The 19,405-nt window shown below is 35.3% G+C and overlaps 1 protein-coding gene across 9 annotated transcripts in view; it reads right to left on the reverse strand.

The window, feature by feature from the left end:
• Nucleotides 1-19,405, reverse strand: part of RBPJ (recombination signal binding protein for immunoglobulin kappa J region) — a 194,151-nt gene that overhangs the window by 27,828 nt on the left and 146,918 nt on the right. For 6 of the 9 annotated variants that reach the window (XM_081046055.1, XM_081046057.1, XM_081046054.1 and 3 more), the window contains one exon: nt 14,748-14,786. The exons of 2 other annotated variants lie outside the window; for them this stretch is intronic. In XM_081046055.1, coding sequence (XP_080902181.1) covers nt 14,748-14,786 — 39 coding nt within the window. Of the gene's footprint in view, nt 1-12,099; nt 13,589-14,747; nt 14,787-19,405 lie in introns of those variants that run through there. One more of the 9 variants, XM_081046060.1, reaches the window with a different exon arrangement.

Consider the following 19,405-nt stretch of genomic DNA (forward strand, 5'->3'; position numbering starts at 1 on the left):
TATGATGTAACTGAATTAAACCACAATTACAACTTCTAGAATCACTATGTGCATTACTAATCTGGCTTTTAACTGTTTATAAAATTAATGACATGCAATACTTTATATTTAATAATCTAAATATCCACCAGCCACTCTTCCCCAGCTGTTAAGAGTTTTTTTCATTGAATACAAAGCCACAACAAATCATTAGATCATACAAACTTATTATTATCTGTTCTTAAAATAACAACCCTACATAAGGACTAAGAAAGGGCTATCATTTACATACAAACACACAATTACCCTGAAGGGTGTTACTAAATATATAACCAAATTTAATAAAAGCTAATTCAAATTAGTGAAAAACTGAATTAAATTTGGGAAAAGAATACAATGTTAATTCTTTCAAGTAAAAGTACTCCACCTATTTATTATCCATATGTCATATCAAAAGTTCAAAGTGTTAAATATATTTGCCCAATTCTTTTAGTAAACACACTACAGAGTATAAAAACCACAAGGTCTACACAGATCAAACTTTTACAATTTGCAATCAGCAGAGTCCCAATTTTGAAGATGTTTTACACATTACAAAATTAAAGCAAAAGTATTTCAAAGACAATCATCAAGAAACACTTTTAACAAGTTAAATGCTGTTTTATTCATATTATAAATAAATGACAATTGTATACTTACACAAAAGGGGATACCTACACAACAGTAAATTATTAATTGTAGGGAACTCTAGACTTAAAGCACTTAAAGAGAAAGCACTTAGAGTAAGCACTTAGAGAAACTGAGTAGCCTGGGACAAATTGTTTAACTGTATCCAGCCTGAGTTATTATGATAATAACAGGTAATAATGCTGACATAACAGAGTGGTTGTGGGGATTCAATGAGATAATCTAGATGATAGCCTTTATGTTTACTGACTGAAAACCTGTTAGCTGCAAGACAGGGCAAGGAACACGGAATCCCACAGACTGAGAATTAATCCATACCTCTTTTTTTAAAAATTAAAGTTTATTGGGGTGACAATTGTTAGTGGAGTTACATAGATTTCAGGTGTACAATTCTGTATTACATCATCTATAAATCCCATTGTGTGTTCACCACGATTACCATATATTTGATCCCCTTTACCCTCATCTAACAACCCCCTCCCCCCCATATCTCTTAAAAGTCCAGTGAAGACAACAGTTTGGAAAACAAATGGTAATGAAATACATGATCCAAATATAGAGGTATAAACAGACGTCCACCTCCTGGCATACAACTTGAAAGTTGCAATATATTTGAAAAGAAAAAATTTCAGCAGCAAGTGTACTTCCTCACATTAAATTCTATCTGCATTTATAGTCTCTATTATATCATTTAGCAATTACTTCCTATGTTTGTCAGATTTCATGTCTGTTTTCTTGTCTTCCCAGGCTACAAATCTTTAAGGCGCACTAGTTAATAGACACTGCAGAGAACCAAACTCTTACCAGCCTGAAACTGATTTTGGAGGTATTGATTAGCTGGTTATTAAGAAACAAGCTACAAAAGGAACCTATGACCCTCCCCCCTTTCCTGCCCAAGAGATTCAGACAGAGAAGCCTGCCACAGGAAGGAAATCTTAGAATGCTGCCCTGCCTAATTTGCATTAAGTATGGTAAACAAGAGGCCATCCCCATACCCCAATTTCTGGGCTGCCTAGCAAGAATTTGCCTGCCACGTATGGTCCTCTCTTCCTCAAGTACCTGTAAACAGTCCGTTCTCACTTCTGAAATCTGAGGCCCATCCTCCCCTTTCTCCTTTGTCCCCAAATATCTTATATACCCAATGTTGCCTCACTGCCTTTGGAATTTTCATGCTTATGTGAACTCCCCAGGTGCACGTATTAAAATTTTGATTCTTCACCTATTAATTTGTCTCTGTTAATTAGCCCAGCTAGAAGAACTTAGAAGGTGGGAGGAAAAGCATTATTATTTTTAGACCCTACAACCCATTTTAGAAGAGAGGTTAAATAACTTTCCCAACATGATACCTGAAGACCCAGAATTCAAACTGAGGCAGTCTGGCTCTTGAGTACAAAATTACACTATCGGGTATGTTGCAGTGGTTATGAGCACAGCTTTGGTATGCAGCAGACAGGCCTAAATCTTAACTCTGGTCACTTACTAAGCCTGAGGTTTCTCAACCTATGTAAAAAAAATTTTTAAGTTAGTCCCACAAACTAAAAATACCAGGTGTCAGTAAACTATTATTTTCTTGGAAAGGGTACAGGAGGAGAAGGAAGGAGACTTCCACTGAAGTTTGAAAGCAAACTTGAAAAGCACCTGGAGGTAAATGACCTGCACCTCACCGGACTCCTGAGGCCTGCGTTTTGCAAGCACATCAAGTTAAGCTGGACATTTATCCACCTTCCCATTAAAGATTTACTGAGAGTCTATTACATCTCAGACACTGGTTATCATGCTAGTTGCCAATAATGGAAGTAACTGTCCACAAATTGTGATCATGACAAATGCTTTCAGATCTCAAGGTGTATATGATGAATGCAAGATGAGAGCTCCAGTTTTCCTGTCTTTCCCTTCATATTTATAATACAAACTCCTGAAAAAATCAAATAGAACCTTAATCATTAATAATAGCTGTCTTGTAATAGTAATATGCCAAATAGCTTCTTTCAACAGAAAAAAAACACAACTTTGCTTAATAGTGAACAATTAGGCTTTCTGGCAATTAAAAGGTGATAATTTATTTCTGCAATTTAAGGAGCTCATAAAAAAAAAAAAGAGTACTCTAAAGAAACACACTTAAACAGTAAAGCCCTTGGACTAAGAGCCCATGTGCTTTTCATCCAAATAGAATAGGGTTTCATCAATAGAACAGGGTTTCGATTTCACCACTGTTGGCATCCTGGGCAAAATAATTCTTTGTTGTGAAGGGACTGTCCGGTGCACTGAGCTTTTGACATCTACTATGATAGTTGCTATCCTGTAAAATTTATTACTGCTTTTGGATACTCCTTATTGATGTTATCTGCGTATTTAGCCAAGCAATTTTTGATCAATAGTAAACATATGTTGGGATCTCTTGAACTTGTATGTATGTGTACTCCTTTGACATGACATTGCTATCAATGTATATAGTTTAATCTTAAGCGCCTTTATTTTCTGTCATAAACACACTGTTTTGCCTTTGTCTTTTGCTATTGCATATTGCTACATAAATTGATTAGATATTGCTAAACAAATCAATTAGCCTCTCTCTCTTTCACCCCGCTCGCTCGTCATTACAGCACTATAGGGTACTTAACAGTATCCCTACCCTTTAGAAAGCCAGCAGTACCCTTCCTGAGTTGACAACCCAAAATATTTCCAAACATCACAGGGTAGAGGAGAAGATCATCTGAGTTGAAAACTATTGGATTAGTGAATACCAAAAATATTCCAACAAACAAGATGCCAAAATCATCCAATGTCTAAAGAAAGAATGAGGGAAATTTTATCCCTGGAAAATATAATGCAGGTGCTGCAAGAATTTTACCAGAATTACTGTGTATTACTAAATTGTTAAAAAAATAATAACAAAGTTAAAATTCATAATTTGTTGGAAGATACTATTTAACAAGTTTTTAATTCTTTGTTAATTTCATTTAATGAATCCTTATAAAATATTCATTCTGAATAAAAACCAATTAAAAATTATTTCAAGAACACCATGGAGCAACTAGTTTTGAAAGAAGTAACATGGAAGTGTAACCATTTAGAAAAGCAAAAAATTTTACTCATAAATATTTTTACTGACATAAACTCATGGCATATGCCATTCTAGTTTGACATGTTTAAATGGTCTATCATTATCTCTGTCAATTTTTTGGCTGTGTTTCCTTCATAAATTTCAAACTTTAACTCTGCAAACAAAATTCACAAAAACAATGTCCTTTTAGTGCCAACCCACATTCTGCAAACAGACCCCTTATTCCTCACCACACTCATATATACTTCTGTAACTGTTCCAAGGGGTGAATAAAAAAGTGATGTAAAACAGACCTCTGTCTGTGTGGGGGGGGAGGGAGTTGGGAGGTGACCATAGCAGCCCCAACTACTCTAGGAGAGAAAGTGGCCCGTGGCCCCCAAAGGGATGGAAGGCCCAGCTAGTCATCCTTACCAAAGGCTGAGTCCCTATACTTCTTAAACTGGATTTTTGTCACTTGTGAAATCCAAGTAACAAAAGTTCCAACATGAACTGTCTTCTAGTAAAGAAACTTATTTTTGTTTTATCAAGCGTTTCCATGTAAATGTACACCTCCCCTCCCACGTGCAAACATTTTAGAGAGCTGCAGAGTATACACTTTAAGAAACACTACTATAAGCCAGAGGTCAGCAAACCATGCCAGCAGCCTGTTTTTCTACTTCTTAGAAGCAAAGAAGGCCTTTTACTTTTTTAAAGGGTTGTAAAAAAGAAGTCTATGCAATGGAGACAGTAGGTGGACCTCAAAGCCTAAAATACGTACTCCTTGGGTCCTTACAGAAAACATTTGCTGAGCCCTGTATAGGCAATGAAAATGAAAAGATTTTAAAAGAAAAGTTGCAAAGTGGAATGAATAATATTCTAATTTTTTAAATCAATTAAATATACCACTGGTTGACATTTAATAAAGTTTTTTTTAAAAGAACCTCTTTCTTGAAATTGGACTTGGGGACCATTGAGAGTCCAAAAGGTTCAATGGGACTCCTCACTTCTACTTCAGAATGCTGACTTACATACCAACACCTCCCTCCAAAAAAAACCCTCATGGAGCTGTCCTATTTCTTTCAGATTCCAGCAGTTAAAAGTCTTTCACACCATCTCAGACAACACTTTTCAAAGTGAGTTCCACAACAGTTCCGATTTGCAATAGAAGAGTGGCCCACTCAAGGAAGTTTTAGAGAAACTGGAGCAAATAAACTGAAACCAATTCTTTCACTACTGCAGAACTACTTAGTCTTAAATCTTCCAGAAGGAGATACCTATATGCAGTATCTTCCCAACTACTAGATGAGACCAGATCTCTGTTTTTCTTCCAAAGGAGGCTGTTTCCCCAAGTGTCAAGTTTGAAAATCATCTAGCGATAGTACCAACCAAGTTCCTCAGGATACTAATGAAACCTAAGGCCGCTTCACTAGGTTTCCGTATCTATTGGTGACTCAGGCCAAACAACAGTACAGCTCATGTTCCTATGGGAATACTGGCAAATTTCATTTCATTCCCTCTTTACAACAGAAGGAAAAATAATATCCCATAATTCTATGAAAGTAAATGTATGGGTAAACTGCTTCAAATCCTGTCACATAGCTATGAGACAAATCCTTTCAAGTTCTGATAAACGCTTCACGGTTTTTATTCCCCCTCCCAAACAGACACAGGCTGTTACATTGTAAGGATTGGGTCACCATCACTTCTGTGTTCTATTTTAAAAGCTTATTTTGGAAATAAGCCATTTTACTACTTCCTTAAGGCTGTATATAGAGAATAGTGTATAGAGAAAAATTTGAGACTTGAGGATTTTGAGAACATGTAACAGTAGGGGATACTGACATTCAAAGGTAGGTCATCACCGTGGTTCTTAAAACTTGGCTCCTTGAATCCCAGGGACCACCCAGACCCTTCCTACTCCACTCCGTTTTCTTCCCCCAAGTTGCCTTACAAACATGACTGGCCTGAGAAAAGTTGAATATTAGTTGCAACTACTTTTATATAAATTATTCACCGTTTATGAACTAATTAGCTGACTAATAACTATATAGAGCAAATCTACATTAATAGTAACATTACTATTAATGTAGATTAACTTTATGGTTTTATTTTACTATAAACCTAAATTCATTTAATGTCTACTCAGTGTACACAGTGTTTCCTTCTCAGGGTTGTCTTGTGATAAAGTAAAAGGAGAATATATGACTAGGTAAAAACATGAATATTGTAACCTGTGAGGTAAAATAGCCTCTTGACTACTAGAAAAGGGCCAAAATAGACATTAACCTGACCTAAGTCAAAATTGCAAAGAATAGATGGTTCTGTTGTTACAAACTGATAAATCATAAATAGGCATAGTAAGCAGTCCTTAGCTATAATCCAGGGTAGATAATAAACTGTTTTAAGAGTTTCTCATTAGGCACTGGTAACATACGCCAAAACCGCATGCTCTGGAAGTAAAGCAATTCCAAAGAAAAAAAGGGGGGCTTACTCAAAGACAACGGAATCCCAAAATTAATATGCAAATATTTATAAAATAAATATAACCCATGTTGACAGGGACAACAGATACGAAGGCTATTTCTTAACTATCATTTTACGGTAGATGTTATTACTTACTGTGCGGCAATTTCCAAAACAAGCCAAGAAAGAGTTTCAGAAACTGAGTTTTCCCATAGTCTGATCAGGGCAGTGAGGGAGGTACAATGAGAACAGAGAGGGGTGGCAGTGAGACCAACAGGGTATAGGGCTTCAAAAATGTGTTAGTCCAAGTGATAGAAAAAAGATTTTTTAAGCAGAGAAAACAACATCAAATAGTTCCAACAATTACAGCAAACCTTAAAGAAATCCCAGTACTAAACAAATGCAAGCAGAAGCAGGAGTTAGCGGATACTAAAGTGGAGCCTTGCGAAGGGGAAGGACGTTAAGACTACACACATCCCTTTGAAGGTTGTTTACAACACAAGAGTCTTCAAGATTCCAGTTGTAACTTTTTGGTTATTGACACAACGGTGCAAAGTCAGTTTATAAGGTAGTCAGCTGAATAACATCTATGTTTTTGTAAAGCATGAATTCCAGTCCTGCTGCAGAACTTCAGAGCTCAGACCTACTCTTCCATAGGGACGGGCACACTCACTGGGATCCCCTCAGCATTCTAGAAACTGCCGAACTGCACTGCAACTATATTTTCACTGATCACACCAGGCTCTAAATTACTAAATAAGCCTCCACAATTAAGAAAAACAAAACAAAAAACTGTTCCCATAAATTAGTATAAGACCTAGTTATTCTGTTTTGTTTTTTGAATCCAGTCAGCTATCCCTGTGGGCCACATTAAAGGGTCTATTGCAAGAAAGTGGGATGCCCTGAAGAGATAGCCCTCCATTCCTACCACAGATATTTCTGAAAGATGGTAGTCTGTTTTTTAACAAAGTGAATCCATAGTAATGCTGAATAGTACATAGTGTTAACTATTCTTAATTAAAAATTTAAACTGTGTAGGTAGAATTGTGCTTAGAACACTATCTAAAAATTCACCTCTAAATAACAAGATGATTTTTCAACATTGGTTAATTTAGAAGATGGGGGTAAAAACAGAATGGTTTAAAAGATTTCTTTTTAAAGGGAAAAGAAACCCTTTCTGAATCAAACTCTCCAACCACCCTCCCCACACCCCAATGAAAACAGAAATAAAATCCTTTTAAAAATATTTCTGATTAAATAAAAGACACTAAAATTTTCCTAACAGGGAAAAAAAACACTTTAAAGGAGAAATGAAAAAAAAAACACAACATGGTTAAAAAGAACCAGATGGAAGCTAAATGTGCTATACTATCACAAGGAAAAACTTCCTGATTTTTAACTTTGGGATTAAAATCAATTTTTTATCAGAGAATTGGTCATTGATTTTACATTCCAATTTTGTTTTATACAAACTGTTTTGCTAAGTTTGCTTTATTCTAACATTGGTAATAAAACGTAAATATCTGTAAGTTTGCCCTCCTTAAAAGAGATTTAAAAAGAAATAAAGCTTATACCTTAATTCTCCCCTAGAAGGTACACTAATTCCTGTTAAGGTATTTTTAAAGGATAAAAACTACTAAAATTTTTAACATATTTATTGAGATTTAACTGAAAAACAATGAAATGCACTTATTTTCAAGTGTACACTTTGGGAAGGTTTAGCATTTGTATACAACATCATCACAATCCAGATAAAGGCAGTCATCATTTTCAAATTTCTCTTCTGCCTCTTTATAATCCCCCCTCCTGCCTCTTCCCATCCCCAGGAAGACACTGATCTGGCTTTGGCATTATTGACCAGTTCGCATTTTCTAAAATTTTATATAAATGGAATCATACAGTATGTATTCTTTTTTCCTGACCTTTTAAGAATATTGAGCATAATTACCAGATTCACCTGTGTTGTATCAATAGTTTATTTCCTTTCATTGCTGAATTGAAATCCATTGTAGAATATACCACAAATGGTTGATCCACCCACCTGTTGGTATTTGGGTTCGTTGTATGGCCACTACAAGTAACACTGCCACTACCATCTGTGTTCAGGTCTTTGTTATACAGGTATGTTTTCATTTTTCTTGATAAAATACCTAAGAATGAAATAAATGGCTGGGCCATATGGTATGGGTATTTAACTTTTTAAGAAAGGGCCAGATTATTTTCCAAAGTTATTGTACTATTTTTTCATACCCACTACTCAGTGTGGTGAGTGCACTGGTTATCTCACTGTGCTCTTAATTTATATTTCTCTAATGGTTATTTTTCATATGTATTTATGGTTTGGAGAAGCATCTGTTCAAATCATTTTCCCATTTAAAAACTCCTGTTTGAGAATTCTTTTCATAATCTGGATGTCAATGTTTTATACCTAATTTTGATGAAGTAAATCATTCTTTCATAGATATGCTTTTGGTGTTATATCTAAGAAATTTTGCCTAACCCAAGGTCACAAAGATTTTCTCCTCCTATGTTTTCTAATAAAAACTATGTGAAGTTTTACATTTAGGTGTATTTTGAGCTAATTTTATATATGGTTCTAGGTATGGATCATAGTTATTTTGTGTATGTGTATACAAGTAGTAGGAGCATATGGATATGCAATTGTTTGAGAATCCTTAGTTAAAAACCGTTTATCTAACTAAACTGGCTTTGCACCTTGATTAAAAGCATACATCTCAAGGATTATTTCTGGCCACTACTCTGCTTCAAAGATCTACTTGGTTATCTTTACACCAATACTATTTTTGATTTTGTAGCTTTATACTAAGTTTTGAAATCAGGTACTGTAACTTCTTGCTGCTCTTTTTCAAGGTTGTTTTGGCTATTCTAGGTATTTTGCATTTCCATTAAAATTTTTAGAAACAGCTTGTCAACTGCTGCCAAAAAAGCCTGCTGGGATTTTGATTCAAATTATGTTGAATCCATAGATGACTTTGGGAAGAAGTTACTTTAAATAATATCAAGTCTTCTGCCTGAAGAACATTTATTCAGAACTTCAAGTTGTTTGCAGCAATGTTTGGTAGTTTTTAATGTATAATTCATCTATGTCAGATTTTTCCCTAAGAATGACATATTTTTGATGCTATCGGAAATGGTATTGTTTTTCAATTTCAATTTCCCACTGTTCATGACTAGTATAAAAAATACAATTCATTTTTGTACGTTTTGTATGTGGAGCATGTATGTCCTACAACCTTGCTAAACTCACTTAATAGTTCTAGTAGCTTTTTTTTGAAGAGTCCATAAAATTTTCTATATGGATGACCACGATGCCTACACATAAAAAGAGTTTTACTTCTTTCCAATCTGGATGCCTTTCATTTCTTTTTCTGGCTTTATTGTACTTTTCAGAACCTCTAGCACAATGCTAAATGGAAGCAGTGAGAGCAGACACCCTTGCGTTGTTCCTGATCTTCAGGGCAAACACTGTTTTTCACAATTCAGTATGGTGTTAAATGTAGTTTTTTCATAGGTACACATTGTCAAAATAAGTTAATTCCCTCTATTCCTAGTTGGATACGAATCTTCATCAAGAATGAATGTCACAAGCTTTTCTAAATCCCTTAAGACAGACCATATGATTTTCCTTTTTCGTTAATATATTGAATCACATTGACTGATTTCCATTTCTGAGATAAATCTCATTAGATCATAATATATTATCCCTTCCATATATTGTTGGATTCATTTTGAAAATTTGTTAAGACTTTTTACACCTATGTTCATAAGGAATATTGGTCTATGGTTTTATTTTCTTGTAATGTCTTTGTCTGCTTTAGCAACATGGCAATGCTCTCCTCAAGAATAAATCGGGAAGTATGTCCTATTCTCCAATTTTCTGGAAGAGTTCTGTGTAGAACTGGCATGATATAGTTCTTAAATGTCTGGTAGAATTCCAGTGAAATCATCTGAGCCTGTAGTTTTCGTTTGTGGGAAGATATATACTTATAAATTCAATTTCTTTAGCTAGAGAGCTGTTCAAGTTATCTGTTTCTTCTTGAGTAAGCTTGGGTAGTTTGCTAGTTTCAAGGAATTTGTACCTTTTTTCAAAAGTTACTGAATGTATTGACAAAGTTATTTATAATATTTGCTTGTTATTCTTTACTATCTGAAGAATCTGTAGTGATGTCACCTTTCTCATTTTTAATAGTAGTAATTTATACAGAATCAGGTTTCCATCTGGTATAATTGTCCTCCGTGAAGGAGTTCTTCAACATCTCTTGTAGCTCAGTGCTTATTTGTGATTCCTTCTTCAGTTTTTTCATATCTAAAAAGGTCTTAGTTTTGCCTCTGCTGGATATAGAATTCTAGGTTGCTATATTTACCCCCTTGGGTACTTGAAAGCTTTTGCTCCACAATGTTCTACCGAGACAGGGTTCCAGATGAAAAACCTCCTGTCATCCTTCTTTGTTCCTCTGTATATATCTTTTTTTCTCTGTTGCTTTTAACATTTTCTCTTTATCACTGACTTTAAGCAATTTGATTACGATGTGCGTCAGTGTAGTATTTGTGAGTTTCTTGGAATGGTGATTGTAGTTTTCGTCAAATTTAGAAAAATTCCAGCCATTATTTCTTCACATATTCTTTCAGTTATACCCTCCCCTTCAATGATTCCAATTACATGTATGTTAGTCCATGAACAAAAAACCACAGCTCACTAAGCATTTTTTTTCTTCCAGATTTTTTTCTGTGTGATTCATTTTGGATAGTTTCTATTGCTATGTCTTCAAGTTCACTAATCTTTTCACCAATGCCTATCTGTAATTAATCCCATCAAGTATGTATTTTAATCTTAAATACTGAGGTTTCATCTCTGGAAATCTGATTTGGATCTTCCCTTTTTAACCTTCCACGTCCTATATTTAACTTGCTCAATCTCTCTCTAGCTCAGGGATGTACCATTGAAGCCCATAGGCCAAATCCAACCCACCACCTGTTTTAGAAATAACGCTGTTTTCCAGTACATAGACACATCCATTGGTTTACATATCGTTTATGGCTGGTTTTATTCAACAGAGTTGAATAGTTATAACAGACTGTATTGTATGGATCACAAAAAAACAAAACTGTTTACCATCTGAGCCTTTAAAGAAAACTTCTGTGAACTCCTGATCTTATCATCTTGAACATATAGAAGACAAATGTAAGTGTTTTAATGTCTTTGTCTGTCATCGGTGTCATTTTCTACGTTGGTTTTAATGGACTGATTTTTCTCCTCATATGGATTCATATTTTCCTGCTTTTTTTAATGACTGGCATATTTTGATTAAATATTAGGGACACAATGAATTTTACTTTTGAGTGCTGGATATTTGTCTATTCCTGTAAATATTCTTGAACTTTGTTCTGGTACACAGTTAAGTTACTTGGAAAGTTTGACCCTTTCAATCTTACTTTTAAGTTGTTGGGTGAGACCCGACAGCATATAGTCTAGGCTTCATTTTGCATCACTACTGAAGCAAAGCCCTTCTGCCTACTCTAGTTGCTGCACCGTGAATAATAAGAGTTTTCCACACTGGCTACTGGGAACAGGCACAATTCATAGTACGGAGTGAGTTTTAGGAATTCTTTCCTCTTAATTCTTTAGGTTGGTCCCCCAATCCCACCCCCAAACTTGGGTAATTCCCTCACATACATGTGCTGATCCATACTCAGCTGAAGACTAGAGGGAACCCTCCGCGATCTCTGGAGCTCTGCGCAGCATTTTCCTTCCAGTTCTTTGCCCTGGAAACTCTAGCCACCTTGGCCTCCATGGCTCCATCTCCTCAACTCAAGGTGCTTACTGGGCTTCACCTGGATTCCCCCTCCCTACATCATGTCCTGGAAACTCTCTCCAGGCACTAAGCTGGAGCAATCATAGGGCTCACCTCATTTGTCTCCTGTCTCTCAAGGATCACTGTCCTTTCATGCCTGCCGTCCAATATCTTGAAAACCGCTGTTTCATCTATTTTGTCCGGGTTTTTAGTTGTTTCAGGCCGGAGAGTAATTCCAGTCCCTGTTACTCCATCTTGGCCAGAGGCGGAAGTCCTAAAAGCTACTAAAATTTTCCAAACAGGGGTAACTGCTTAAAGGGTAAATGGAAAATCATGATCAAGTAGATGGGACCTAACTATATTGTTGTATATATTTAAGGAAAGAAACTTTTATTTATGATATTATTATTGTATTGATTTCTATTTTTACAGAGGTATCCATTAAAGTAACTAATGTGTTCATTAAAATATATTTTATTGTTTAGGTGTCACTCCAACCTATTGCTGCTGGTAATGAAATAAAAATATTTTAAATTTTAAATTTCAAAATGTCTATACACATGAATTAAGCAATTCCACTTAGAATGCCTTCATGATATATAAAAGTTAATTGAAATCATGTTTACATGAACGTGTGAGACAAGTTTTATCTTCTCAGCCCATTCAATCTGCAATATTTGTGCAATGCCTTTTGAAAAAGGTGTTTTTTAATACTGAAGTAATTTCAGACTTATAGAAAAGTTGCCCAAGTAGTACAAAGAATTCCTAGTCCCCTCTCCTCCAGACTGCCCAAATATTAACATTTTACCGTATTTGTATACTAGGCTTTTAAACCATTTAAGAGTACACTGTAGACATAAAGCACCTTTACCAGAAATACTTCAGTGTTTATTTTCTAAATCAAAGACAGTCTCTTTTACAATCACAATACAATTATCATGGATACAATATTTGTATCTATAGATTTTATTCACATGTTGCCACAGTCCCACTAATGCCCTTTATTGGGGGGAAGGGGCACTGTTGAGAAACTACTGCGCTTGGGCCAAATCAGGATAGTCACCAGTTTTTCTAAACTCAGTTGAGCTGGAACAGAAATGCCACTCACTTACATGGCTGACTTGGGGATATACAAATGGAGTTGAAAAGTCACAAAAGACTGAGTGTGCCTCAAAAAGCCTAATACGTTTATTATCTGGCCCGTTACAGAAAACATTTGCCAACTCCAGCTTTAGAGCAAAACAAAAATTTTTTCCTGGCCCAGGATTTAAGTGAATTTAGTTGTCGTGTCTTGTTCTGCTTTAATCTGGTAATCCTCAGTCTTTGTTTTTCATGATCTTGAAAATTCTGAAGAATATATGCCATTTATTTTCTAGAATGCCCCTCATTTTTGTATTTCTGATGTTTCCTTATGCTTACTTTTAGCTTAACGTGTTTTGGCAAGAATATCACAAAAGTGATACTGTGTTCTTCTCAGGATGCAGAGTATTTATTTGTAATATTTATTTGCCCATTACTAGTGGTATTAATTTAGATCACTTAATTAAGGTGGTGTCTGCCACGTTTCTTCCCTGTCATATTACTATTTGGTGCTTTATAATACATACTTTGTGAGGACATGCTTAGAGATCACATAAATATTTTGTTTCTCATCAGATTTTAAACCAATAGTTTTAGCATTCATTGATGCTTTTTGAGGGGAACAATTATCATTGTAGTAGTTACCAAATTGTGATTTCCTAGTTCTACCACTCCTTCTATATTTATTAGGTGGATTTCTCATGTAAGGAAAAGTTCTCTTCTCTTCTCCATTTATTGAATCATTTTAAAACACAGTATAGACTTCTAAACTGTCACTCGCTTATATGGGTTTTAATCTATTACTATCGTTATGTATTTTGATGATCAAAGTGCCCATGATTTGGCCAAAGGGAGCTTCTTCAAGCTGGCTCTCTTTGAGTCCTTCTGGCATGTCCCCATCATTCTTTGAGTGCCACAGCTTTTTTAATAATAACAATAATGTGAAAATAACCCAAATGACCATCAATGTAAAATATTAAATGAAAGCAGTGTAAAGATAATGCAGAGCACTAAGTAGAAGTTATGAGGCATTAAAAGGCACAGAACAATGGACAGGTATAATGTCAGACTTTAAAAAGAAAAAAGACAGGAATATGTTTTACATGCATACAATTTTCTTGACAGATATTAACAATGCAGGATTGCATTAACTCTAGGACTGAAACTGCAACTGGGTATCTTACTTTTTATTTTACAACCACTGACTTAGAACTTTTTAAAATCGTTTTCAAAACTAATACTTTTAAATTTAATATTTGTAATTAAAATACTTATAGACTCATTAAAAATGGGTAAAATCTTGTGTTTCCTATAAAATTCTTTCCCGAAAGCATTTAGATATCTTTCAAGTCCCACTTGTAGTCAACAAACTGTGACTGGCTAAATGCAACTACATATAGGAAGTTATCTTTACACTGCAGCCCTGGTTATGTTAACTATATACTGCCCAAGATTAATCACTCAGAGGTTTCATTCCCGCCTTTGAACTCTATCCTCTTTTCCTGTGTTTTTTACGGGTGCGGGGGGAGATGTGGGATAGGGAAGACGGTAGTAAGTCTATAATTTAGATACCAATATTTGATTAACTTCTTTTCAAGGGCATCTAATATAGTTTCTAAAACGACAGCATCTTACACTTTTAAGAAATGTTTGGGTGAAAGGCTGACTAATATAATGCTTACCTAGTTAGTCGTTTAGGTGGAGGCCGCTCACCAAATTTTCTGGGGAAAAAAAAAAGGTAAGAAATTAAATAGGCTGTATGACATACTCCACAATAAGCTTTTTGGAACCACAAAATCTCCTTTAAAACTTATACTTCAACCCTACTGAAGACCAGAGTAAAGAGAAATCCTCTAGTAAATATCTATACCCAGAAATCACAAAATACATACTTTAAAATGGTTCATAAACAAAAACACACCCTAAGTAGGCCTTGCTTCATCCTCCATCATGACAACATCCCGTGTCACACATTGCTTCTGGTATGGCAATTCCTGTCACATAAAAACATCACGGTGTGTCCTCATCTACCTTATTCACCGGATCTGGCACTGTGCGACTTCTGGCTCTTCCCCAAAGTCAAAATGACCATGAAAGGTAAACGTTTTGAATTGATTCAGGATGTGGAGGCAGCCACGACAGCCCAGATAGACACTCATGATAGAGGACTTCCAGAACTGCTTCAGAAAGTGGCAAGAACAATGGGATAAGTGTGTCTGAAGCGAGGGGAAGTGTTTTGAGGGGGGTTAATGGCAATGTGTCTTTTACTATAATACATTTTTTTAAATTTAAATATTCACCGTATGTTGTGATCACACCTTATACATTATTACTATACCCTGTAAAAATATATAATATGAAAAGCAAAACAAATGGTCCTACGAAGCTGTTTAGTAATTTGCTCACAAAAAAATACAAGAGGCCAATTAGAAAGGGCTACATACAACATTCTGTCTTGTCTCCAGATTCATTTATTCACCTAGTACGAACCAAGTATAGGCATTTGGTATTCCTGGGTGAACAAAAGAGACACAAATCCATGCCATAATGGAACTTAAATGCTATTAGGACAAATGGAACTATGAGATATGCTCAAGATGTTCATCTGTATGATTTATAAAAGCAAAAACATTACAAACATCTTAAATATTGTACCTATTGAACGATTGAAGAGATTAGTATTTGCTCAATAGAAAAAATATTTTTAAAGTAAAGATATAATTTATCTTTACTTTAAAAAGCTTCCTCATTCCTTCATCCATAGCAGAAAATAGCCTAAGTCACACAACTCTGAGCAAGACATGTCAGTCTTTGTCGTACTTCAAATACTAGTTCTGGACCTGCTCTTACCTTAAGAAACACAGCAACACTGCTTAAAACTTTACAGGTATAACCAATGGTCCTTTGCTACTGTAACAAAGACGATCGAGGAATGATGTATCCTCCTGGACTCTCACATTTGAGTAACATGCTTCTTTTAGAACAAATAATGGGATAGATTTCAAAGACATGCCATGTTTGCAGCTGGCCCCACCAGGGAGAAAGCATACTCCCCTTCTTATTATGTATACTGGAAAAAACATTTGGAAAGCAATTTCCTTTATTTTTATAGTCCCTTTATGCTACCTTTTCTTTTTCAATTAAAAACAAGAACAACAAACATAACTTTATAACAGACTACCAGCAGTTTGTGTAAAGCAGCAGGAAGAGTGGAAAGCTATAAATGTGGGGTGACGGAGGTCAGCATCTCCAGCTATTCTCAGCATCAGACTTTTCAGCTATCTCCAATATTACTGCCAGGTTACGGGTGCCTTTCCAAAAATCCATACCTGGGGAGGGATTTTCCCACGTTAAATCACAATAAGCCTCATTATCCAGATGGCACAACTGAGTTGTGAGAAGTGACAGAAAACCATTAACATGGCACATGAAGACCTTACATGAAAATTATGTCTGAAAATCTATGGCCTCCAAAAAAGGAGGCAATCAGACGACGGGCAAACTACTCCAATTTCATGTATTGAGAGACTGAATATGACAAACTGACATCAAATGCCTCCTGATATGCTGCGAACATAGTCAATGATATTGTAATAACTACGTATGGTGTGCCAGATGGTACTAGACTTATCGGGGTGATCACTCCATAAGTTGTATGTCTAATCACTATGTTGGACACATGAAACTAGTATAATATTGTACGTCAACTTTAATTGAAAAATAAAATTACTTTAAAAAACCTCACCTAACCATTAAAATAAATACTGTTTTAGTAGGAACTATTAAAAATAAAAACCTCACCTGAAATTAATAAAAAATAAATTAAAAGAAAAAAACAAATGCTTGTCTCCCCAATACATTTTAATTAAAAAAAAAACCCAAATGCCTCCTACTATCAAGAATTTAGAGCACAATATCACTTGTGTGATATTGCTGCCAAAAAACGAAGAACGCGAATCTAAATATGAGGAAACATAAACGTAAACTGTGGAATATTTAATAAAATAACTGAACTATACTTTTAAAAGCATCATGGCTATGAAACACAAACAAAAAATACTGAGGAACTGGCCCAGGTTAAAAGAGACTGAATACACACGATAACTGAATACAACATACTATCCAGAATTTACATCTGCTATAAACATTTAGACACATGACAAAATCTGAATAAAATCAGCAGATTGGAAAACATGATTATATCAATTTTAATTTTCTGGTTTAGTAACTGTACAGGGGTTATGTAAGAGAATGTCTTATTATTAGAAACACTAGCTTTAGTATTTAGAGCATGATGTCTACTTCTTACCTTCAAGGGTTCAGGTAAAATGAGTGAGTGAGTCAGTGAGAGAGACAGAGACAGAGACAGAGACATACAACTGGATGAAGAAAATGTGGTAAAATGTTGACACTTGCGGTATATGGGTGAACTTTGTAATATTCTTGCATTTTTTTCTATAAATTGGAATTATATCAGAAGAAAAACTTCACACTCAGAGCAGCACTAATCTCTCCTGATCAAGTTGCTGGCCTGACCTTGCTTGCCACGGAACCTGGTGGTGACAAACCTATTAATGGGAGGTGACATATATGAGACTCTGTGGCCAGCTTCCTGGCATAGCTTTTACGTATGTTCTTATGAAAATTATTTAAGACTCGCTTGCTGTAGGTTTAAAGTTTGATAATACCCAGTGTTGGTGTAGAATGGAGAAACAGGAATTCTCATGTACTGCTGGGAGTTTAAATTTGTGCATTCTTTTTGAAAAACATTTTGGCAATGTTGATTATAACTCAAGATGTGCATTCTTTTGAATTCCCAACCATTTCAATTCTGGAAATTTCTTATATAGGTAGACAATTTGGGACTGTGCAAAAATGTGTATACAGCGAAATGCAACAAAGAAATCATCTGTATTAAGAAAACAATTTTCTGAAAACATTTATCCATGAAGATATGTGTGCTCCGATGTTCACTGCAGCTTTATTTATGGCAGCCAAGACATGGAAACAACCAAAGTGTCCTTCAAAAGATGATGGATAAAGAAGTTGTGGTATATATACACAATGGATTACTATTCGGCCATAAGAAAAGATGAAATAGTACCATCTGTGACAACATGGATGGATCTTGAGATTATTATGCTAAGCAAAATAAGTCAGACAGAAAAAGTTGAGAACCATATTTCACTGACATGTGAGACATAAAACTGGAAACAAAGGAACAAGACAAATAAATGAAACAAAAACTCATAGACACAGACAATAGTTTAGTGGTTATCAGAGGATGGACTTTATTCCTGGACTTTATTCCTATTGTCTTCAAATTCTATTTTAACATTAAAATTTTAAAAGGTAGAGATTTCTAGTCCTTGGCTGCACCAATCCAGGATATATGTACTTCAAATTAAGTTAAATATTAAGTCAATGAGGATGTGAGTCCCGACAAAATTGGGCCTCTTCCTTCTCCATCTAAATTGCAGATCCAGATTCCCAGAATCTTCCCTCCTACTCAGTAGACAAAAGATCAGGATCGACTATGGCCCTTTGGCAAATCACCTACCATAAGAGTATGCATTTAAAAAAAAAAAAATCACTAATAAGGCAGCGTCATGGAAAAATACTGAATATGTACTAGAATTAGAATGCTCCTATTATTAAATTAAAAATTTGCTTTCTTTGCCTATCTTGTCTAAAACTGAGATGAATAAGAAGAGAATGGTATAATTAATTGTTTTACTAGATTATGGTTCCTTTTTCCCTTCATTAACCGTTTAACACACATCTAACTGCCTACTGTGTGTCAGGCCCTGTACTAGACACTTGGGACACATGGCAAATAAGAAACACGGTCCCTATCCATACTGAATACAGTGCAACAGAAGCTACTAAAGGGCTGGCCACTGGGCTACGTACTGTGCATGGTTATCTCACATATCAATTTTATAAGGTGGATACTATCATTCTCATTACACTGATGAGGAAATCAGCTTCGAAAGCACCTTGCCCAAGTTCCCATAAAGGTGAATTTGGTTCAAATGCGACTAGAGTATGATGTTCGTGATTTTCCGTGTACTCTGCATTGAGAAAGAACTGAAGTACAATTCTGGATGCTAACATGTTAAGACAGTGCCCAGGGTATACATGTTCATGACAAAATTGTAAAGTGCACTAATTGATCCTAAAACTCACTACGATACAGTGTAGATTTGGTTTGCTTCAGTGAGAGGTCAACAAAAAAACTGGAAAAGGAACCTTCTTTCATAACGTGACTCTCAATACTTTATTCTTGACTAAATTTTATAAGGGTAAATTTTTCTTTGCTTAGTACAAAGTGAGAAAA

The sequence above is a fragment of the Rhinolophus hipposideros genome (genome assembly GCF_964194185.1).
Source record: "Rhinolophus hipposideros genome assembly, chromosome: 1".
NCBI classification, from domain to species: domain Eukaryota; kingdom Metazoa; phylum Chordata; class Mammalia; order Chiroptera; family Rhinolophidae; genus Rhinolophus; species Rhinolophus hipposideros.